Genomic DNA, 24,372 nt, shown 5'->3' on the forward strand with positions numbered 1-24,372 from the left:
TATTAAGAATGCATCATTCATAAACCATGCTCACAAATCTCTTTTGTTCTAAGTTTGGCAGAAAATTGGAATTAGAGGAATAGTCAGTTGTTTTGGAAAATACACTCGTTCACTTTCTTATTGAGAGTTAAATTAAGAGATCAACACCCCTCTCATGTCTTTTGCTTAGCTTAGCATACAGACTGGAAAAAGGAGAAAAACCTGGCTCCGTCCTCTATCCACCTACCGGCACCTTTAAAACTCATTAATTAACGTACATTTTTATACAGTTACACTTTATTAATTCATACAAACTCAATGGAAGAAACTCCAGGACGTAACTGCCCGGCCCTGAAATACTGTGGCATATAAATAGTATTAAATGTTGAATATTTATTATTTTTAAGCTCTCTAACAAATGACATGTTAATTAGTGAGCTTTAAAAAGGTGCTGGTAGGCAGATTTTGTTAGCGTTAAACAGAGTCAGGATAGCTATTTCCAGTTTTTGTGCTAAGCTTAGCATCTCCGTGCCCCGGTTCAAGCTTCATATTGAGCAGAGAGACAAAAGAGTTGTATCTATCCTCTCATCTAACAACAAAGTGAATAAGCATATCTCCCAAAAATGTAAAACCGTTTCTTTAATGTAGGTCTGCATCACTCATGGTAAGAAGCTGACTGATAAAAAAAGGTTTTCAGGGACTTTACATTCATCGAACAGACATGTCTATTCACTGATATATTTAGGAAGTAAATATGGAAATTGGTCCAATTACAATTTGACTGTAATGACAAATGTAATCTAATTAAGTGATATCTATTAAATTAAAGATGTTCTTGAAATTGGTCCTCACTGTTTGTTTCAGTAGATGTTGCCAACACACACACACACGCACACACACGCACACATGCACACAGCAAGTGTGACATCTACACAAACTGCATTTCTAGCACACTGAAGAGCTAAAAAGAGCAATTAGAGGAAATACTCAGAGCACTGATACTACTGCTACTTAAAAAAATAATAAAACCGAGGGAAGTCATAAAGCATTGACAGATTTATCTGTCTCGAACTGTAATTACCCTTTGAAATAGTAAAATGTTCCAAGAGTCAATATTTTGAAAAAGCTGCATGGCTCTTCAGTTACTAAAGGCAATTATTAGCCTTATTTATTCAAGTAGAAACTCCAAGCTGCTAAACTGAAGATAGAAAACTACTACTGTATGGGGAATTGAAATTATAGTTTTGACACGAGTTCATTAGCAAAATAAAAATAAAATGAGAGTGAGTAAATGGTTAGCAGGCAGGGAGCAGCGGTGCTATTTTCTTGTACCTTTTTCTCTACATTGCTTTGGGTGGCATATTTCCCGGACTCTTTAAAGTTTAAAGTTACAAGAGAACAGCACCCTATATATTATAGAAACAGTTGTCACACCTCCAAATTCAAGAAAAATAAGTCAACTTTAAATGTGAGTAGGCAGGAACGCAGAAAAAGGATTTCTTCGGCCAGACAGAAGTGGGAGGATTTAATTTGTTTGGTTGGTGAGGTTTAGTTTTGAGTTGAGGTTTATTGGAAGAGTAAGATTAGGTGAATGGTTGAAAGGTTTGAACTCGAGGCCGGATATGCAGATGCCTGTCCACTTCACAGTCGAGTTGAGCGTGCAGTGCATGCAGACCTCGCAGGTGGGTGGGTGGCAGAGTACGTGCTAAGGACGACTGCTGTATGTGCAAATGAGGCAGAGCTCTGAAGAGGAGGGTCATGCTAGAAGATGTACACAGGAAGATTATTTGACTCTAAAATCATGCCAACCAACATAATGTGATAAAACAACGCAACGCAACACTAGAGATAAGTGCCACTTTTTAAATAGAGGAGGCAGCAGGAATGGTGTTAATCAGAAAAGAGGAGATAAAAAGGATTGAAATTAATTAGTGAAAGAAAGAGAGATAAAGTAGAGCCTTTGCAACATCTAAGAACTGTTTTTCACATGCATGCAAATGGATGGATTGAAATGCATTTAAATGAAAGCAAAAAACATAGACATCCTTGAACTGAAGTGTAGTTTAAGATGCTAAAAACGAAAACATTCACAGCTTGAGAAATCTTCAGAAGAATTTAACATGACAGTGCTTTCACTGCACTTTGGGGCCACACAGAGGACATGAGGGGAAAAACTCCACACTAGTAAAACTGACAACACAGACGGAGACAGGGGAGCTAGTGTGGAAAACGCAGACCCACTTCAAAACACCATCACTCCTCACTCCAAAACAAAAAAAACTAAAATCATATCTATCTGACACAACCGGCTTCTACAGCCAAACACAAAAAATATAAAACCAAAGGGAGATTTCTAAGTATCTCCCTGACATAAAAACTTCACACGTCACTGCCTCACAAAACTGAGAATCTGTCAAACACACATAGCCATCACACACCTTTAGAGACACAGGTCTCAACAAATAGTTTCTGAATGATATGAAGCACACACATCACAGCATTATGTGTCGTTCGAATCACACATGGAGGACACATTACTGTCAATGCGTCCCATTAGGATTATATTTTTGTAAGACAGTGCTCTCTTCACCCTCTAACACACTGGTTCCCAACCTTTTATAGCCATGTCATGCCTACTTATAGCCCCCCATGACACAGGATGTATATTTTTATATATTGTAAATTATTATTCTAGAGTAATGTTTTGTTCTCAAACTGTTTCATTTTAGAGTCCCAGGAGAGAGGCTGGAACAATTTTTGTGCTTGGAAAATGACATTTTCACACAATGATTCATTATTTATAATGTAATTGTTTGTTAATGTAGCAGACATGTTTTCCTTCTTCTTTTCATATCCTGTAAATGATTTCCTGACCCTTCATACTTATCTTGTTACCTCTTAGTGGGGTCTTGACCCACAGGTTGGGAACCACTGTTCTAATAGACCAAGGGTATACGACATGTCAGCCTCAGAGTTTGACATCATTATGTCACCCTGGCCCTTCCAGCAGTGCATCCTTCACCAAGCATTTCAGATCATAGGGAAACATGCATGGGTGGTCCGCTTTGGACTGAGGCCAAGACCCAAGAGGGTCATTTATTAAGGAGGCTGACATGCTTTACGTGGAAAGTATCTCAAAACATAGTGGTGAGCTAAAAAAAAATATACATAAATATATATGCATATATATATGTATAAGTTGGTGTGCTGGTATGTGATCACTATGGATATTCCTGTTCTTTCCAGAGAGCACTGCTTCCTAATAATCCTTTTTGAGAATGCTTTTATGGACTCTTTGCAAATAAAAGTTTCCTTTTTTAATACACAAAGGCCCAAAAGCACTGTGGCAATGCACACCAGAATGCAGAGGGCAGCAGCTAAGATTCAGAGAGAAGAGAGACAGAAAGAAAGAAAGAAGTCAGGACGGATAGAAGATCAGAAAAGCCTCTTTTGCTAGGCTGAAATACATTTCCTGCTCTCAAAATGGGACTTATCCCTCTCTGCCCTGTTGTTTTGCCACATTTTGGAAGGCCCCTCCCTTCTTGAGAGGAGGAGACGGCATCTTACTTACATCAAATAACCTTTCTATATACACCTCCTCATTGACCTTATCACGAAGGATATCCTGAGAGTGGCGCACAAAGGTCACGTAGCCATCGGCCACGTCCATTCCAGGTTTCTGTAAAACAAAAACAGCACAGGGTTGGGGCTCTGTTTTTAATAGGAATAAGCAAACACTAGCATTTTACTGTAATCAGCTGAAAAGAAACACTTTTGACGATTAAGACAAAGTAGCTTTTTCAACTGTACAATGTAAATGCACATAATCTCATGAGCACACAGGGAGGTTGGGAGTTATTGCACTTACAGGTACATCCACATATTTAGAGGCAGCTTTCACCTGAAATCAGAACAAAATTGTCAAACAGGCTGTGAATTTATATAAGAACACTTTAATTACTATTCATTTCATTAGGGCTGGCTATCTTTTTACATGTTTCAATACTAGTGCAGATATGATATCTGAGTTTGATTCCAAAGCAATGCTATTACAATAGCTCAATTTCACAGAAAAATGTTTTTCTACAAATCCCTTTTTGAAAATACAATTTTAAATATTTGAAAAATAAAGACTCAATCAAACAAAAAAGTACATCACAGTACAATACTGAGGAAGCACTTAATGCCAGCTAAAATACTCGACGAACACATTTTGGTCAATATCCAAAAAGTATTATAGTTCGATAACCAGCCCTAAATGTTACTGAAACCCAGTACTGAAGCCCATTCAGGTCAGTAGGGCACTGAAGGACTATATAAAGAAGCTTCATCTCACCGTGAATGAGAGGAATGAAGAGAAGAGAGTGCCTTCATCATATCTGGAAATCTTAGCCAACACGCTCTCCAGAATGACAACAAACTGAGAAACAAGAGAAGGAACCGGATTCATCAACAATCTAACAATAAATAAGAGTCTACAGCCATGCTGGCAGAACTGCTAACATCAGTATGCTAACATGCTCACAATCGCAGTGCTATACAGTTGATGTTGAGCAGGCATAATGTTTCGAAATAGATAAAAAGTACAGCGTACAGCTGAAGCGGATGGGAATGTCAGTAGTTTTGCAGATATTAAGTCATTAACCAAAGTATTGGACAAATTGAAATGCTGACCTAATGGCACTGGATGAAAAGGTGGAGATCACCAAAGTGATTATAATTCATCGTGAGAGGGACGTGTAAATGTGTGTGGCAAATTTCATGGCAACCTTCTCATGCAAAGAAAGAAGATTCATCATCTGCCATGAATGTATGTACAGTTACTGCCAAGTCCAAAAGATGTGGAGATATTTCACAGAATATCCAAAAACTATCGTTGGGATTCATCCTCTCTCATAACAAAATTCATGGCACACCATTGAATATTTGTTGAGATACTTCAGTCAGTTAGAACCAAAATGGTGGACCGACCCGCACACAGACTGAGACCACCATCCCTATAATATCCTAACTTGTAAATAGTCATAATAAATAAATAAATAAATAATACATGTCACAGTTGATATATAGTCGCACCTTTGCAACCAGAAGCTGGATCATGTCTTTCACACTTTCCTCAATCAACTCGTCTATTTGGGTGTGGTACTGTTTCTGCAAAAAAAAGAAGTTTTAACAAAACATAAATTACAATAGATCCTTTTTGTATTGCAAATAAAAAACTAAATATACTAACTAACTTGTCATTTATCAACATTAAGTCACTGTCCCAGGTAAAGTTTTTACCTCTTGACCCATCTCCATTGCACACAATTTAGCTGATTGGTCCTTGGCATCCACCATCACGTTGAACATGGTGCATAATGGTGGAGAAATGCGGAAATCTGTGGACTTGCTGCTCTTTGTCAGCTTGGACTCAAATGCCATCCTTGTGCTGCAATGCAAGTGAAATATTTGCTGTATATGCAATATAATATAAAATATTCATTAAAGAGTTAATTCCCAACATTTGGTGCCTAAGTATTTCTGTTTCTGTCAGTCTGTCTTCTTCTCATGCACAAACATACAACGCACCGCTTGACGCAGTTCTCGATCATGTTGCTCGACATGAGCTGGATGCGACTCTCGAGGTGTTTGGCAAACTCCTCCTCAGGCCAGTGCAGGTCCCTGATGAAAGTCTGGAGGGCGTCTAGCTTCCAAAAGAGGTCCTCCGACGTCCCGGAGCCATTACTGCCATTGACCCAAACACACACACACACACACACACACACACAGGTCAGAAAACAAAGGTCACCCTGCTGGAGAGAGGAGGTTAGGGTCGTGTTGTGGCAGGTGCAGAGGAGGATGCTTTTTCCCCACACCTAAACACAGCCAAATTATACTCCGACCATATACTGACTGTTTTTTCCAAATATCTGTCTCAATTCAAATGTTTTTGGACAGTCAGTGTATGGCTGAAAAGGAGTGAGCGGGATGTACTGGAACAATTCAATAACCATGCTGTAGAGTATGATTATTGGCAGGGATGTGAAGTGGCCACATGCAGGTAAAGTCACTGCAGATACAGCAGCTTATCACACTGTGTCAAGACAAAGGAGTAGGGAATGGAGGAGTGAGGGAGGGCATGTAAAAATGGCATTCAGGGGCCAGTTCTGTTTCCACACCAAGAAATCTCCAAATTCATCACAGGCCCTCTCTCAACATCCATGTCCCCAGGCTGGTGGGGTCCCTGGAAGAATTATTAAACAAACCATGCAGACCTTTTAGGGCATCCTGAGTAGAGCTCATTGGGAAAGTGCTGCAGGAAAATGTGGAGTCGGGAGGTGATAAAACGGAGAGGAGGATGTCTGAACACCAGCCGCCCGGCCTCTTCGTGCTATCATCTCCAATCAAAACCATTATCTTCTTTCCCAATCAGACTACTAGCAGGTGGTCAGAGATGAATCTAAGGCCATGTACGATCTACAGTGCACTAAGTATCACTAAAGCAAATGTCTGTGGACAACAACACTGGGTAATTAGATTTCTTGTAGAACGGAGATGTTGACTTACAAATGTTTCAAAATAGCCTTGGAGCAATATATTACAATAACATATGTATATTATTTTGGCCTGTATCTCCACACCTCAGCTCAACGGCATGCATGTTGATGCAAAGGAGAGCATTTCTCATCTTAGAAAGCAGAACCCCATCTACTCTAACACCTCTCAGAGTGCACTTGGCATGAACATGGACATCATCATTGAGTATTTACAGAAGAGACATCATATTTCACAACATAGTGAAATTCCTCTCATTCAACATTTCATTTATAAGTGAGAGTCACACAGAAGAAATGTTGCTGTACTCTTTTTTGTTTTTTTAATGTTTAATTTTTGAATGATCTTTGGCAAAGGCATCTTCATACCAAGGCAGTCTCTGCTTGCTTAATATTTCTAAAGTAAACTAGTTGAATACACACTCAGAGTCATATATAGCAGCCATCCATGACGGGGTAGAAAAGCTAGGCATTTGTGGAAGGTTAACTGATAGTCCTGCTACTGGCACTGGCAGATTTGGTACTTTGGGAATTTGGAGGTTCACATTTGGTAGATTCACATTGGGCAGATTACTTGTTAAACTCCTGCAGAAAAGACAGACAAAAAGAAAAAAAGAATCCATAACAGTGGTGTGGGAGCTGGAGAAAGCCATGTAACACTCATTATAAAAGGAATGTAAAATCTGAGATTAGGTGAAGACTGGAACGTACAGTTGCACACATAAACAAGACTGACAGTAATAGTCAAAGAACTACACAGCAAAGATGGCTCAGGATGCACACATATACTGTATTAAATGCAGTGAGAGGGAGAAACAACTTAATACTGAAAAGAATAAACACAAATAAAGACCAAAACCTTGATAAATCTTAAATATAATCTTTGCAATAAAAAATGTGAAAGTGTGAACGCCACAACAAATAAATTATAACAGCAACATAACATATTGGAGGCCCTTTTGTTTCTGGCAACATGTCAAAGCACACGTTATGAAGGTTAGTTCACAAAACAAAACAGATATTAGGTGTTGCCCTGACTGCAATGTGTTGGATAGAAATTGCTAAGACACATACATTAGTCAAAGACTATTTTCAGAATGAATAACCCATTTCTTTCATTAGAAAAATAGGTTATTCCGCCCACTCTTGGCTCAATCTTTAAAAGTGAACCTACAGGAAGCCTGGGTGAACATTACAGCTGCTCTCCCAGATTCCTCTGCCTCCGCCTCCGCGCAGTCAGTCATCGGAATATAAAAGCCTTGCATGGCCAACCATCCTACAACCTAGATATAAAGACAGAGGCTCCTTACTTTACAGGTTCCCAGGACTCTCGCTCAAATCCCTTGTGAATTGACTGTGCTATGGAGGACTCCATCAGATCCACATATCTAACCACCAGAGGAGCATACAGATCCTGAAGGTGTTTGTGGAACTTTCCATTGCACAAATGATCTGTGTAAAAAATGAAAAAAAGGGACAGTGACAGAAAGACATTAATGTCTTTGTTAAAGCATAAAAACACCTGAAGTGGCTACAGAATAACTGTAGGAGCTCACAGTCTGTCCGGAGGAAGTCGTTGAGCAGCTGGAACAGAGGGAAACTGTCCCAGCTCTCAGGGGACTGGATCTCCAGAGCGGCATCCATGTCGATGGCATAGAGGGCCAGGAAGTTTTCTGCATGTTCCACCATGAGGTCTGTCCACCATGCAAATGCCTAGAGATACAGCACGAGGGAAAGCAAACAAGTAAACATAGGCTCCAGTTAAGAGATGAGATGACGCAAGGACAAAAGACAAGGAAGGAGAGAATAATACACACAAGTGGAGCTCAACGGGTCTTAAAAGGAAATACCACTTAATGTGTGTATGCTCAATGTTTGTTAATGTACTGTATATCAAAAGCTTGGCATAAAACTGGAAATAGGGGGGAACCGCTTGCCTGGCTTAAACCAGAGTTTAGAAAATAATCCACCTTCCAGCACCTCTACTGCTCGTTATTTTACACGTCATATCTGGTTTGTTTAATCTGTATCGTTAGTGTATTGTATATATTGATTAGGACTTAAACGTTGGATTCACTGTGAGTAAAGAAGTGTATATCTAAGCAAAACAATCAAACAGTAGTTTATCATGCAAATGTTGAGCTCCATGCATGCTTTTCTCTCTGATGGGATCCAGCATTCACATCACTATCAAACCCATAGCCTACTGATGTGAATGTGACTCATGCACCTCTTCAACTAGGCACACCAAAGACTACAGCATACAGCATCTCTAGTGTTGAAGTGTGTTCGTTCCAATTGGAAGTTGTTGTATTGTAAGTCTGAGATTCAGCTGACCGTTTTCTAGCAGTCAGGTTGTCCTTGTCCTTTGACAGCAGGAGTACAGTAGTTGCTTTGCTGGCAGTCTTGGTTTGGCTTATTTGCTTATCATTCAGGTTAACATGTTGTCAACTTGTACCACATGCTTCATTTCTTTTCCCATTTTTCTGTTATTTTCCCATTTGGCTTCACCACCACGATAGCAGTAAAACCTGACTTACCTGTCTACTTACCTGCCCATTCCCCCATATTAAACAAAATGCTTGACAGTTCTAGTATTAGAGAAACAGGCAGCAAACAAAGCTCTTCTCCATCACATTCAAGGAGAAATACTCTCATTGTGGATGGGGGGAGGCATTAAAGGGGAGGACTGCAAAGGTTTCCAACAGGTGAGGGAGGGAAAAACGCGCAAAGGTCGCCAGGCGGAGCGGCCTCCAACCTTTGATAGAGGTTAAGGGACACATCCAGGACTCTGAAAGCTCTAGGGAGGACCCAATGATCAGCCAGACAGACTACAGTGCTAACAATGCAACCATGTCAAGGGATCAATCTTGAGGGAGTGTACTGATGCAGAGGGGGGAGGAGAGGTGGCATCATCTACTGGACATGCACAAAGCATTATGGGAGTTTTTCATTCAATTTTACTACATACCTCTTTTCCCTGCTTGGACAGTCACCAATCTTATGACAGTGAGCTCACAGGAAGATGTACAGAACAATAATGTATTTTTGAGGCATTTCTCTTAAAAGGGGTTTTTAAACTACAAGTAGACAGCAGATAGGGATGGAAGAGAAGAAGCTGGGGAAGTAATGCTTGAACAAGTGCGGACTGTGAAATTAATAGTTGGATGGAGGGGAAACAAATGTTAATGGTGGATCAAACTTCAAAAGATTCACATGGAGCATACTTTGGGAAATTTGCTGGTTCAGCATGCTTGGAGAGAAAGGAAACCTCTTTATGGCCCGATGGACATGCTTTATGATCACAATTATGTTGTGCAAGCTACAGTGCCTTTCAATTTATAACATGTTTGCTTTCACTCCTATGCCTAAAAACCCACCCATTGCTACAGTATCTATGAGATCATTCTCTGCCTAGAAAAAGTGCCTCTTGCCATAGTGGCGCACATGCCATACAGGGGGTCGTGATGGGGACTGAAGAGGAAAAATGAATAAAAATACTGTACCGATTGATCTCCAGAACTTGTGACTGCCGCCTGTCAAGCATATTCAGAGAGATACAATAAATCTGCTTTATCTGTATATTTTAAGATCACACTGGATCACCTTCAGATCTACACAACATGCTCATCATACTTTCCTATTAGCTCAGTGTTTATTGCAGCAAACAGTATGCAATAAATAAACTAATTTCAGTGGTGGAAATGCTACTTTAGAAGTCAAATTAGAAGTTACTGTATTTCAGAGAGAAATTTTGAACTTTTTACATTACATTTATCTGACTGATATAGTTACTAGTTAGTACTCAGATTAATATTTAGCATACCTGAAACATATGATAAGCTTTTAAAACAATGCATTGTTATAGATCAAACTAGTCCTTTAAACATTTTTTGTCTTATAAAACCTTACAAAAAGAATGTTTTGGATGTAATTTAACTTCCCCTAAAAACTTCCCAGGTGCTTTTAACTGCATAATGCAGTGAAAATGTACAATATTATTTTTTCTGGAAAAAGCCCTTTTACTTTTGATACTTAGTTCTGTACTTCATCTAAAAGGTTATCTATTTGACATTCTAAACATTAATATAGCAGCAAACAAATATTTGCAACATAAAGATATAGTGGAATAATGGCGTCCTGAGCAGAGAATGAAGTCATACTCCCTCTGTGTGTTTTACATTTTAAGCTTCTCTGTTCTGGTTCTTTGTTTTGATAGCCGATCCGGCCATGTGCGCATGTTAGTGCAAGTCAGTGCCTTGTGTGCAGTGTTAGACATCAGTTATTCACATATTGGAGTCTGTATTTCACATATTGGGGAATGTTTTGTTACAGTCAGAAATGGAGGAAATACCCACCCACTTCTTTATCCAGTATTTCAAAAACAGCCCCTTTAAGTAGGATTTTGATTGCAGGATTTTTAATGGCGTATTACTACTTTGTTGTATCATTTACTTAAGTAAAATATTTGAGTACTTCTTCTACCCTTTGCTATTTTTCCTTCTAATTGTGAAGAACACTTTACAATATTAAGAGAATGCAGAAGTTGTACATCCTTGCCTTCTTTTTGCATTCTGTTTACCTTCCTGCCTTCTGTTTATACTTGACTATGAATAAAATATTATGATTTTTCAATGCTTTCGATGGCTTGTGTAACATTGCAACACTGAGGAATGAGCTGAAAACAGAGGAAAGAACTGCAGACATTATATCATTTCATATCTAATTAACTGTCTCTGCTTAAACACGGCGCTCTGATTCCATGTAGGCATGGTCTGTTGAACACCAATTAGAGCTCTCCTAAATTAAATTTTTTAGTCACCCATAGATGAAAGCAGCTTTATTTATAGAAGGCTGGTGATAAGACTAACTCCCTGCTGAGGGACGGAGTGAGATAAGAGTGAGAGTATAGAGGGAATGTGTTTTGAGGAGGAGAGGAGGAGAGGGTTCTCACTCACCTCCGCATGGTGTTCCTGGTTCTGCTGGAGGACCTCTATGACTAACTCCGCCAGGCGAATTGTTTCCTCCAGTTTTTTGGCAGGTGTGACTAAGCGGCCTACGTTCTCTGAGACAAAAGGATGAGGATGAGGGATGAGTGGTTAGTCAAGCACAGAGAAGGATTCCAGGGGGATTTTAATGACTATTCAAAAATGTTTTCTTGTCTATATTTTTGACCCTCTTAATAAAAGTATAAACACAGTGCTTACACTGTGATGTTTATCTACTATACCCTCATAACAAGTAAAAATGTGTTCTCCTTTATCTGCATTTTGGGCTGCATGACATAAAGCAACATAACTAATGTGTTTGTAGGAATGTCAGATTTAAGTTGGAGGACTACCCGGCATAGAATAGTGACGTTGAGATGGAGATGCAATGTGGCATCAAAAACATGCATATTGTAAAGCGGTACCGAATAAGCCATCTGTATAAGGAGCTGTCGCATGGCATGGTGAAAAAAAACACTCAATGAACACACACTGTAAAAATGATTAATTACTTCTTTTTAAAGTTTTCCATTAAATTAACTTTAGGATTTTCAATTCCTATCCAAATATTGGTCTACTCTACTATATGAGTGACTAGAAATCTTAAATTTACTCACTACTTATGTTGCTATAGAGTGAAATTTAAAAAGGTAACAACAATTTCATCTAAATCTGTGCAGATATATAAAATACTAAACAAAGTGACTTTCTTGAAGCAGATCATAGATTTTTTGGCCTGGCATCACCAGATATATTTCCAAATGCACAGTTGAATGTCAATTTCCATTAGGTGCGGACCAAAATGCCTCTAGACACAACTGAATAGACCTACAGCCATTTAGAGCAGCGGACAAATGTAGCTCTGAGTGACACATGCAAGATAGGACGATGCTTGGTCCATTATGAGGCAGGAAAAGAAATGGCTGCTTGGTCACAAACTTTCTCAAATAGTAAAGTAGTATTAGTAATAATGTGAGAAAAATGGTTGTGACTGGTCCACCTAGGACCTGGGCAGCTGAAAATCTGTTTGAATGGAATGGGGGCCAGACATATCTGCTAGAGCAAATGTACCATGAGCTCGCAGATTCATACTGTTATTTACAGTCTATGCTCATAAAACAGCAAAATGCATCATGGGTTTGGTTTAGTCAATGTTTTAAAATGGTTATTCCTTATATACATCTGATAAATGAATAAACAAGTAACAATTCATTAGAATGAATTACAGGTGTGTTTTGTATTGAATATTTTTACAGTGTGGTGAAGTTGGATTTGCCATCAACTTAAGTTTTGTGCACTAAACTGCTTTGGCTCTCTTTCACTTATGGACACTTATGTACCTGACAGAATGATCTGATAAAACAGTTAAACGTCATGAAATAAGATTATTCAAACAGTACGAATATGTGGAATGAAATGCATGTTATTGAACATGGAACTGAATGGCTGCACAAATCAAAAGCACATATATAAAACAGTAGTGGTTTTTACACTGCATTTCTAAATGGGGGTCTTTTGATGCTTTCACTAATTTTATACTAAGTAGTAGCATTTTCTCAAATATTCCTCAGGTATTTCTTCTTAAGCCAAATGGAAACATGCGTCTATTTTGGGGTCCTGGTTGTAAAATAGATTAAAGAAACCCTAATCTGCCACTTTAGGACACGCTTTACATCGTCAAGTAAAGTTTGTCATAAGGGGAAATCTGAGATATCTAAAGGCTTGAGATATTGTTTTTCAGGACCTTAAAAATTTAGGAGGATAAAATGGATTTTATTACAGTAAAATTATTTTTGGTCATGATGCCCCGGTGGATCGGGGTCGACGAAAAATTTGTATCATGGTTTTGGGCGGAAAAAAGAAGATGGCCCCGTGGCTTCATCGCACGGGAAAGCATTTTAATCAGAAGTTTAAAATAGTAGCCCAAAACGTTATCAATGGCAAAGTTCGAAACCAGAACACCGAACCCGGTTTATACTGTGGAACATGAAGGGTCAATTCACCCCAAATTACAAGAAAAAAATAAAAAAAAAAGTTAAAGAAATTTTTTAAAATTCCAGAAGTAAAAAGTTGTTTGCCCTTTAAGTATTAATTAAGATGAAATATAAAGGTAATCAGAACCAGCAAAATTTTTGTAGAAGTTTTATATATTTTTTATATTTTTAATGTGTTACAGTAGGTGATGGGTTACATTAAATGTGTTTGCCTTCCTTTCCCTTTTTAATTTAAAAAAAATTTGGCAAAAAGTGCCCCTTTTTTTTAAAAAGGCGTATACCCATCATTTTTTATGCAAAAATGTTGATTCAATGTATTTTTTAGCCACATTTTCTGTGAATAAAAGTTGCACAGAAATACAAAATGCAAATACAAAAAAAACTTCCAGAACAAACTAAACAATATTTCACAATCTGCAATGATGTAGAGTAATACAATCTACAAAGTATTTACTTTATACTGTAAAAAAGATGCTTAAACATGCTGAGACATTTGGTAACTTGAATGATTTGTATATTATTACAATGGTGTATAATATACTCCATGGATGTGCTACAGGTAAATTATGTGCATACATGCAGATGTCCTGTATCTATTCACAAAAACATGTGTGTGGAAGGGTTAGGTCTCTGTGTGTGTGCATGTACATGTATGCGTGCACTGTGGCTAAACCACAAGCTAAACATGGGTTCACCTGGATCCTTTTGATCCTTTTGACCTTTCTCAACTTCAGCGAGAAAAAGGGGAGAGAAAAGATAAAGAGGAGATGTTTAGAATTAGCACGGTTCTAGAGTATTTAAGTTCGCGGGGGGGGGGAGCTCAAAGGTATCACACCAAGTGACCTTTCAAAGAATCGCTAGTTGATTCCTCCTGGGAGTGAGGTTTCATCAACAGCAAACGTCCAACAATACAATAAACGGGAAAAACACTGGAAATATAAGCCTGTGAAAAAATTGGAAATTAAAAAAGTGATAAGATGTTTGTTAACAAACAGACAAAGCTCAAACTATTATAAACAGGTAAGACACACAAACAGCTGCCAGGATCATAGACAGGACACACTGAGTGACTTGAGTTGATTTGAATCAATTTGTTACACAAATAGGAGGTGCTGAATCCATACACCCTACACCTCGACCTGTCCTCCCCATACAATAGTTGTGTCGACAGATGCTCCTTCACTATCTGTGGTGTCACGGTGAAAGAAAAGCCTACCTGTTTGGCACAGCACACCACTGAAACATGATCAGACCAAATGACTGGAGGAAATAACAATGTAAGCAATGTAAAAATGCATTCAAGTCAAAGGAATGGGCATCCAACCAAAAGAAAGAAGCTTACAGACCAGACTGCTCATTCATGTCCATCACAAACAGATGGTACTAAAAAAGGACCCCGACTGATTCAGTGTGGTACTGCTCAGATCTCTCGACTGGTGCACTCCCCACTCACTCTCACAGACAAAAGGCACAGATAAAAACAAGCATGGCAGGAGCAACATCTCTAAAGGAAGAGAAGAGGCAGAAGGGGGATGAGGTGACAGAGCGCTTGCAACAAGAAGAAGGAGAGAGACTGGGGAGAGGATGATGAAGGTACTCACGGATGGTTAAATCCATCACTTGAGACGCCAAGCAGAAGACAGGGTGCTCAAACATTTCCCTCTTTTTTCCTATAAAAAAGGATTGGGGCATGCAAGAGGCTGGGGTCAGAGGTGGGAAGGCTAGAGGTCAGAGGCTGATGGGAAGAGGGCTGTCCAGATGAAAACGACATTCTGTTGGCCAGGAGGCAAAGTCAAATGTTTGGTTTATTTCAAAACAGGCACCCTAACAAGGACAGTGGAAAGTAGATTAACATACATGGCAAGATAGCAAGGTTTGGATCCTTAGTATCTTTAGGACTCTGAGGGATTTCTTTTAAGGCATAAACAATATCAGAGTTTTCTATGTAAATATGCAAAATGCATGTCAATGCATTTGATGGGGAGTACTGGAAGAAAAAAGACAGCAAGAAAGAATAAGACATCATAAAATGTCTTGCCGTTGATGTCATTTTTGATATGTAATCCATGCCAATAAAGAAAGGCCATGTTGTTAGGTCTCAAAGCACATGCAGGTGGATGATGCTGGTTTGTAGATGTTCAATCCCAGCATTCCTTTGGTTAAAAGCCACTTATCACATCAAATAAAGTGATAAATGTGGCAAAGCCCAAGACTGGGAGAGGAGAAAAAAGCAGAGCAGGGAGCAGGGAGGGAGAGGAAGATAGTGGTCTTTAGCAAGAACATAAGATAGAGGTGAAAGGAGAGCTGCTGGTATTTCAAAGCAGTGGAGTAAAGGGGGCGGGCAGAGTCAGCTGGAGGAATCAGAGAGATAGGAGCTACAGTATGAGAAGTGTAAATCGACTGGGAGCTGGGAGTCAGGGCATTCAGTTAAGCTGAATCATCAAATGTCAGAGGACTGAATACTACATAGCTTGAATGGTCAAGGCACAATTAGAGATCAGCACATCAACAGATTTCAGGGCTTTGGATTTGAATGCATTTTTACTCACACACCTCTACACAAAAGCCAACTTGATCTACAGAACAGCACAGAGCTAAAGCAGGCCTGAAACAAAGGAGAGAGTTATTGGACTGAGAGACAGAAAGTGACCAACAAACTGTCACAAATAATTTGGGATGCCACAAATCATTTGGGTTATGGACACAAATATACCATATAAGGGACTTCACCATGTGAAAATAAATTAATAACAGTGACAATTACATACTGGAGTAAAAAAATGACATCTCAAAATCCATTGTCTAAAAGAAAAAAGTGTCTTTTCCTATTTTTGTGCGCACACAACCACAGGCCGAGCATTTCAGCATTGTTTACACTCACATATTAATGATCAGTAGGATTTTTTAGTGACTGTTTTTTTATCATATCATTAACACATCCACTCCGGCAGTCATTAAGCAATGTTGTTGTGTGTTTTTGTTTACCTTCAATTGTAGCATATTCTTTAATCCGCTCGTAGTTGAGCTGAGCGGCCTGCTCCAAACATTTGCGGATCACTCCTTTAACTTCTTCTTGTGGAACTGGGGTCACAATGTCCTTCATCAGAACCTATAGGCCACAGTGAAGAGGAGTTATGTTACCTGTTTTTAGTACATTACAGTTGCTGTTTCACAGGGTATATGTATATAGCTATATACTGTATATTTACAAACCCTCTCCAGCAAAGATAAAGTGGCCTTCAGTGCTCCCTCTGGACGACCGAAGGGGAAACAATATCTAAAAGGCAAGATGTAGACAGAAAATGTAATAACAGTGATAAAATACAGATAGGCATAATGTTTTGTGACTTTTGTGGTTATGTGCTGTTGGCAAGTTGGCAATCACCTGAAATTTACAATCTGGTTTTCCAATATCACACGCAACCGCTCCTTGATGTCTTCAAAGCGCTCCTTCTCATCCACTTTCACTGTGCTCAGCCCGTCTGGCCTATAAAGGATCACACCCAAATACTTAAACCCAGCTGAAACCCTGCAGAGGTTCATGTTATGCAACCTCTCATCTGATTCCGACAGGAGTAAAAGCAAAAAGAACATGGGCAGAAAGCTTAGAGCTCCCAAGGAACTGACAAATTGTGTGAGATGTGTTTCTTGAGTTCCCTTTGTTACACATACAAAAAATGACAATGTCTCACCTTTTTTGCCCTTGGCAGAGTGGTATTTTGGAATCCTTTCTCTTTCTAAACGTGAATATGCGTGCTTGTTTAGAGGCTGTGCGAGGATCTGGGCTTTGGGAGCTCTTTGGGGACATTAGGGCCTCATAGCCCAGCGGCCCCCAGTAATTGCTGCCCTCTCTGACTTTAAAGGACGCATGGGAGGATGAATAATAATGACAGTAAGAGACTATGCCAACAAAGGACAGAGAGAAAAGAAAACAAAGAAAAATGGTAGAAAACAAGGAAATGTGTAGAGATATACAATTGATTAACAACATAACGTGACACAAAAAGTTGAACAAATTTTACATAAAAATAAACAAACATAAATATATGAGAAAATTACATGGATGGAAGACAAAAAATGCCAAGGATGCCTTTGACAAGGCTGCTTTCACTATTCTGTTCTTGTCCAGTGTTTATGGAGATTTAGTGTGCCCGCCTACTATGTATCAGTTTGCCTAAAGAAATACAGTTTATATTGTGATCTTAACGTTCTTTCAAATCCTGTTCAACAATGTCACTTACAAAGCAAATACATTTTCAAAGAAGGGATTAGGGCACACCTGTTCCCATGGACATGGGAGGCACAAAAAGCGAAGCTGTAGTGAAGAAGAGTGGGGTCAATAATAACCCCACTTTCTGCTCTTTCCAGTAGATCACGCAGGTAACACAGATGTCTGTGACAACCTCGAACTCCATTCCTGGCACAGTACTCATCCAAGACAAACACCTGGCCTGGGCTAAACCATCCCTGCACAATGCAAACACAGATTGGGATTGCATTACTGCGTATCAACTAACAAAACCAGCTCACTGCCATAAATGCATTATGTGGTGGCGTTTTAACGGGCACAAGTCACTCACCAAGCAGCAAAAGGTGTCGTTGAGCCTGTGATCCAACGTAAGTCGCTGCACCATCTCAAAAAGCGAGGCATGGTCAAAGCTACAGGGGTTAGCGGAGATAAACTCATCCATTCCGTGTTTCTGAGCTCTGTCAGCATCTATCCGGCCAACGGCACAAGGAAAAGAATACGGTTCAGGGGAGAAGACATTAGTGAGGAAAAGGCAAAGTCTTTGTCACAACACAGAAACAACAGGGATTTTTTTTTGCAACTTCTAAGGGCAAATTATAAACACTTACAGCTTACATTGTCAACTTGCATTGTGTCAGACAGCGTAAAGAGATTTAATGTATTGGTCGAGGAGATTCTATTGATCTGTAGCTAAGCTCAGAGGCACGAGTGCTATTGTATGTGCATGCAAGAATCTTTGTATGTCACATTCCCTGCTGTTTTGCAGGGTAACTAAATGTTTAAAGATCCAAAAAGTGCTACTAAGAATTTGATGCATTCTTCTGAATGTATTCAATAGATTCTGCCATTCGCCATTGTTGAATGTCACTCAGGTCCTGACAAATATTGGGACGTGTGCTAATAAAAAAGACAAAAATATGGCAAAAAAAATCATCTGAACACACTGTAGAGATACAGTATAAAGTGCTGATTCAAGAAAAACTTTTTAAAAAGTAATCAATATTTGCAGATTTTTCTACAGTTATGGATCATCAGAAGTCATCCTTATATTTTTTTCATTTTAGAACCTTTGTCATCAAGAGGACTTTTAAAAAACTAAACCTGCTCTGTGAAATTCAATGAAGAAAGAACATTAGTAACATCAAAGTGTGTTTTAAAAAAAAGTAATGACACCATGATGAAACTCAGTACATATGGATGATTAAAACATGGTGGAATAATATTATTTATTTTTTTACTTTTCTAAACCATAAAAGATAACATCTACTAACTAAACTGACCACGCTTTCTTGTACTCTATAAATAACATCTGTCAGAGACAAAATGATGGGGATGGGATGGGATAAAATAGATAAGAAATGCAGTCATGTCATCGGTGTGAGTGACAGGTGTCATGTCCATGAGACACTGACATGAGTGATGATAATTTGGGAGTGTGGGTGGAAAGCAGAGGCCTGAGCTTGGCTGGGCAGGGCCAGGGCAACGTATAAAGCAGAAAATCTCTCAATCTCCAAGTCAGTGAGAGGCAATGGGGAAGGGTGTAATACAGGTGTTAAACATTCAGTGAAATTTGCTTAAAAAAAAAGAACCTTTAGAGGGTTACGCTTCAGGAAATTAGCTCGTTATTAAACTCTAATCTGAGAAGGAAAACCTGTGAGACAAAAATGTGGACGATGGAAATGAGAGATGGTTCAAGGAAGAGCGACAAGACAGGTAAAGTAAGTCAATACGTAAAAGAGTAGGACAGTTAACATGTGAGGGCTAGAAACACTGAGAAAAGACAATGAATGGCAATAGAGGTAAAACCAGTGCTGGATGATGGGATGATGGGGTGTTAGGACAAAAGAGGATTTTGTGAGTAAGACAACCTTTTAATGGGACAATGAGACAGTGGATGAAAGGGATGACCACAAGAGGAAGATACTCAGGATCAAGCTAAAAAAGAGTGATGTTGTGGATCAGTGTTATGATAGAGAGGTACATCCAAAGAGTGAACAGAAGGTGCCTGGGGGTTGGGCTATGACAGACAGTGAGTGTGCTATATCTCCTTTGGTTGGATAAAATTAGGAAATGGAGTTTAAGTCCAGAATGCACTCAATACTACAGAAACATTACTTACAATAATAATGACTTCAACCATGAATAAAATTCCCAAAGTGAATAGGTGAGTACTTTTGCATACATATCTAAATAATCACATGCTGGAGAACAGTGTGATTTTTCATTGAAATGTCATGCACATCTGCAGACCCATTTTCAAATTTGCATTTTTTTTTTGCATTCCATTATTATTTTCCTCTACGCATTTGCAAGTTGACAATACTTGAGTATGTGGCAGTGTATTCATGATCTCTACAGAGCACACTAACAGGCATACCACTACCGGAGAACTCTAATAGGGTAGCAATACAATTTGGTGCAAGTACATGGATAAATAGCATGAAGCCGACAGAGGCAAAACTGTATCATTCTCTGGGAGATGGAGGAAATGAATAAAAAGTCCTGTAATTGTACAACAGTATGGACACATGACACAGGTGTTCTCCTATTCAGGCAAACAAAGGGCAGTCAAAAGAAATCAAAATGAGATCTCTCCTTTCTGGAGGTGTCACAGCGGTCTAGCTTCTATCTACAGTACAGGCCCATCTACTGGTGGAAGGGGGGGGGGGGGGGGGGGGGTTTCCGGAGTATTTTATAGTAAGAAGGGGCGGCATTAGCTACTCCTTTTTTTTGGCATTCAGAATACTCCGCATACATATTTGCCAACTCTCATTAAGAAAAGTTTAAAGAAAAAGAACTAAAAGCATTTGAGCCCTCTGAAGTAAAGCATAACAAACACTTAAGACGTGTCAAAACAGATTTCACCCATGCATGAAATATATTTATAAAGATAACTGCATCACAGACTGCCATCATCATTCACACTTTATCTACACTTCTATTTTTAAATAAATCTATACAGACATCTGTTATTTTCTAGGTATAATCTAGCAATAAAAAAAATCAGCAGCTTGTTTTCAGCTCTTGAAAATGATAGTATTAATATTACATTTATATTTAACTCTTTCTCCTAAAATAAGAATTTTGCACTTGCTTTTCTAATGGTCTAAGGTCATGTTTCTATAATCATATTGCTTTACTCTGAGGGATCCAGTCACCAATATGAATAAAGAGAGAAGGCAATTATGCAGTAACAACTATAATATCAACTTTAACCATAACTGAGTGAAATCATAAGCTTTTCGAATAAAATACATGCATCCTATACTGGCACAAATGGATGCGTATGCTTTGATCCTCAAGTTGAGGTTGTCATAAACAAAAAAGTTATCAGCTAATTTCTAAGACATGAGGCGAGACGTGAAAAAGGAGAAGAGGTTGAAAGAAGAGAGAAAGAACGTTGCATTTCAGATAATCGGCGGGGATTATCTGAGCTGTGCCGGCTACAGGGAAGCACTTACCCTTGAGTCCAGCTAGAAGACAGCAGGGTAAGAAGGGACAAACCAGAATAACATAAAGACTAGCAACAAGGCTGGAGGAGAGCAATCACGAGAGACCCTGACCTATCAGCTGCATTACTTAAGAAGGGTACAGGCAAAGCATGAAGAAGAAAACACAACTCAAAAACAACAACCTATCCCAACATGAGTTGGTGGGCGGTGGTGTGTGAGTACATGTGAGGATATGTGATCTTTGACAACGGATGTTGAGAGGCATATTAGAGAGAGAAAGAAGGAGACAGAGAGAGACAGAGAGAAAGAGCGACAGAGGGAGGAAGAGAAAATTTACGATCCTCATCACTCTGCTGCAGTTTATGTATTTTGGATTATGGACAAGTACTTAAGGAGTCAAGAGCCACACGTTAAGTACTGTCACTCTTTATTACCGCAGATCAAACAGAAGGCTTACTTTTAAAAGTGATATTGGCAAACACATATACCTACCAAGATCAGTCAGTTTTATGTGCAAAAAATTCCTGTGTCTATTTCATAAGGAAAAAAGACTATGAAGGTCCTGCAAAGGTTGAAATAAATCAAGTGGTGACACTATTGGTCAAAGAGTTTGTAACAGTGAGATAACATGTCACAATTTTAGCAGTAAATTAAATCATGCTTTAAAGGAGCACTCCACTAATTTCAAGCAAAGATCTTGTCGTCATGTTAAGTACTACTCTACCTGTAAAGACAGAGCAATGTCTTTTACAGCTTTGGGGAGCATTGTTAAGCCTTGAGCCCTCTCAGAAAGGGGGGGTGATTTTAACAATACCTGCACTTGTCAGTGATTTTAATCCCATTTGGACCCTTTATGTGGGTAACGTTTCACGCACGCAACCCCGGTAAGAATTACCGCTGCAATCACCTACTGCTTCTCTGCTAACTTGCTGGTCCTGCTGTGATCTAAATCCCATCTGGAGCCTTGTATTTTAAAATGGAGTATAGTTTACTAGTTTCTTTTCTGTTTGTTTTTCTATCGTGTGACAATGTTTGATAATCTGATACAAATATGTAAACATCAACATATAGGTCTATTTGGGAACCAATATACTGTATGATAATAATAAAGACCTCGTAGAGGCTCATCAAATGATCTGTTTTAATGCCAGCTTCAGGTAGGTACTTGATATATTTTCACACATCCTTTATGAAATTATTGAAGTAACACTGGAGTACTCCTTTAAACCAACTAAGATATCCTTTCAATTTGTTTTGTACAGGCATCCCGGCGCAGCCTAAAGAAGACCGCTGCCATGTCAAACCTGCAGAAAGCTCTGCCCAGGGATGATGTACACCAATTTGTAGTATGAAACTGGTTAATTGGGGAAGAAAAAACAATTTAAAATGTTTGCAGAACGCTCAGAACCTTCATAAGACTCTTGTTTACAATCAGTCCACTGCAGCAGAGTCAGGAGGGCTGTGTATGTTATGGTCCCAGTGCCATTCAAGACCACCAGGGGGTGAAACATGTACGCGTGGTGTACCACAATGTTTCAGGGAGGGGTAGGAGTCCTGTGCCACTGTGAGGAGGCTTTGAATGGCAACAGTTGGCATCAGAAGAGTCAACTAACCACAAGAACAATCACATACTGGACAAAGAAACCAATGGAGAAACAACATAGAATTTATGTGACAGGATTCTGAGTAACACATCCAATTCATGTATTTATAGTTTTACTCCAATAATATGATTAACAGAGTGTTAAATAAACTTGGGGCTTTTAAAATGATTATATTATTATCTCTAATACTAGTATTGTTAATGTTATTATTGTCATTACTACTATACTAATATTATTAATTATTATATCCCTATGTGTCCATTCTTTTAGTATTAGTAAATAATGCCAATTATGTTTTCTACAATTGATCTCAGAAAAATAAAAATCATGTTAATTTCAAGTTGGAAAATTAATCATTCTTAAAGAGTCAAAAGATGCACACGAAAAGTCTTGATTTTTTTCTGAATAGCAGGATCTATTATTGTGGATTGTTAAAAGGTGTGACATTAATTTCAGAAAGGTCTACGTTAGTGTTGTTATTGACAAAGATACGCAAATGTCTCTAAAATTAGAAAATGACTGACAGCAAAGGTCAAAACCAATTTGAGTATGTATACAGAATGTGTGAAGAGAAATGTTGCTGGCAGACTTTGTGGTGAAACTTACAAAATTATGTATTTTTCCCTTCTTTATTGACGGAGGACAAAAAAACGGTTACAACAGAAGTTGGTAGAGATGCCACACTACTGTAGACAGTCTTACCTTCACTTTGCTACCTGACCTGTGGGCTGCTTAAAGGTGCAAGTACATTGACAGATTGGTTAAAACTTAAGACATGCTGTCTGGCTTGGCAAGGAAACCCACAGTTGCCTTTACGGCTGCCCTCTAGAGATACAACTATATTAAAACAGCCCTACGGTTCGAACAAGAGCATCACTCCCTGGAACTGTCAGTCCGGATTCGACCCCAGCAGGCTTGAATGTTCAAAACGGATGTGTAGTGACCTATTTGGTTTTCATACAAAGTTTGCACGCCATATAAGTCTTTTTCTGGTTGGTTGTTCCTTGTGAACAGACTTATGGAACAGCGTGAAATTGCACCTTTAAACACTGTGGGAGTGGTGACAATGAGTGGAAGTCTAGCAATGCTGGAGGGATCTGTGAGAGACCAAGGCATGTTGTGCGTGCTTGTGTGTTAGTTCTACCAGCACATTTTGTGACTGCAGTGTGGAGCGCATGGCGTGAGACAGTTATGGGTTAGAGCTTTCACTGCATTGTGGATGAAAATTGCTTTCTGCTATTGTGACGTGTTGTGTTTTGGGCTACTTACAGAACTGAGAAATGGGAGCATCCATTTGGGCTGAGGCACCACCTTTGGAGTTGAGTTTCTGAACTTGAGTGGGTGGGACGGGTTTGTGGGACTGGCCAGTGGCACGATACATGGCCTGGACCCACAGGATGCGGTCCTGCTCATCATCGCTTGCAAAGATTACAGTGTCGCCTTCTTTTACTGCATTGAAGAAAGCCCTGCCACCATCCAAGCCTGAAACAATAGGACGTTAAAGAATAAGTAATTAGTGTTTCACAGTGTATGTGTACGTGATGGTACAGTTACACCATGTACAGATGTG

The 24,372-nt window shown here is 39.1% G+C and overlaps 1 protein-coding gene across 1 annotated transcript in view; it reads right to left on the reverse strand.

Moving 5' to 3' along the window:
* Window positions 1-24,372, reverse strand: part of cadpsb (Ca2+-dependent activator protein for secretion b) — a 59,020-nt gene that overhangs the window by 2,032 nt on the left and 32,616 nt on the right. Inside the window, exons 10-28 of the mRNA XM_032513023.1 lie at window positions 24,072-24,284; window positions 18,078-18,214; window positions 17,777-17,964; window positions 16,883-16,984; window positions 16,711-16,774; window positions 16,483-16,606; window positions 15,099-15,167; window positions 11,474-11,580; window positions 10,022-10,051; window positions 9,487-9,495; window positions 8,072-8,228; window positions 7,826-7,967; window positions 6,939-7,100; window positions 5,551-5,706; window positions 5,263-5,410; window positions 5,056-5,130; window positions 4,316-4,399; window positions 3,848-3,880; window positions 3,551-3,658 (exon numbers count right to left, since the gene is read on the reverse strand). Of these exons, the coding sequence (XP_032368914.1) occupies window positions 3,551-3,658; window positions 3,848-3,880; window positions 4,316-4,399; window positions 5,056-5,130; window positions 5,263-5,410; window positions 5,551-5,706; window positions 6,939-7,100; window positions 7,826-7,967; window positions 8,072-8,228; window positions 9,487-9,495; window positions 10,022-10,051; window positions 11,474-11,580; window positions 15,099-15,167; window positions 16,483-16,606; window positions 16,711-16,774; window positions 16,883-16,984; window positions 17,777-17,964; window positions 18,078-18,214; window positions 24,072-24,284 (2,108 nt within the window). The remainder of the gene's footprint in view (window positions 1-3,550; window positions 3,659-3,847; window positions 3,881-4,315; window positions 4,400-5,055; window positions 5,131-5,262; window positions 5,411-5,550; window positions 5,707-6,938; window positions 7,101-7,825; window positions 7,968-8,071; window positions 8,229-9,486; window positions 9,496-10,021; window positions 10,052-11,473; window positions 11,581-15,098; window positions 15,168-16,482; window positions 16,607-16,710; window positions 16,775-16,882; window positions 16,985-17,776; window positions 17,965-18,077; window positions 18,215-24,071; window positions 24,285-24,372) is intronic.

Source organism: Etheostoma spectabile, chromosome 4 (assembly GCF_008692095.1).
Source record: "Etheostoma spectabile isolate EspeVRDwgs_2016 chromosome 4, UIUC_Espe_1.0, whole genome shotgun sequence".
Taxonomy (NCBI): domain Eukaryota; kingdom Metazoa; phylum Chordata; class Actinopteri; order Perciformes; family Percidae; genus Etheostoma; species Etheostoma spectabile.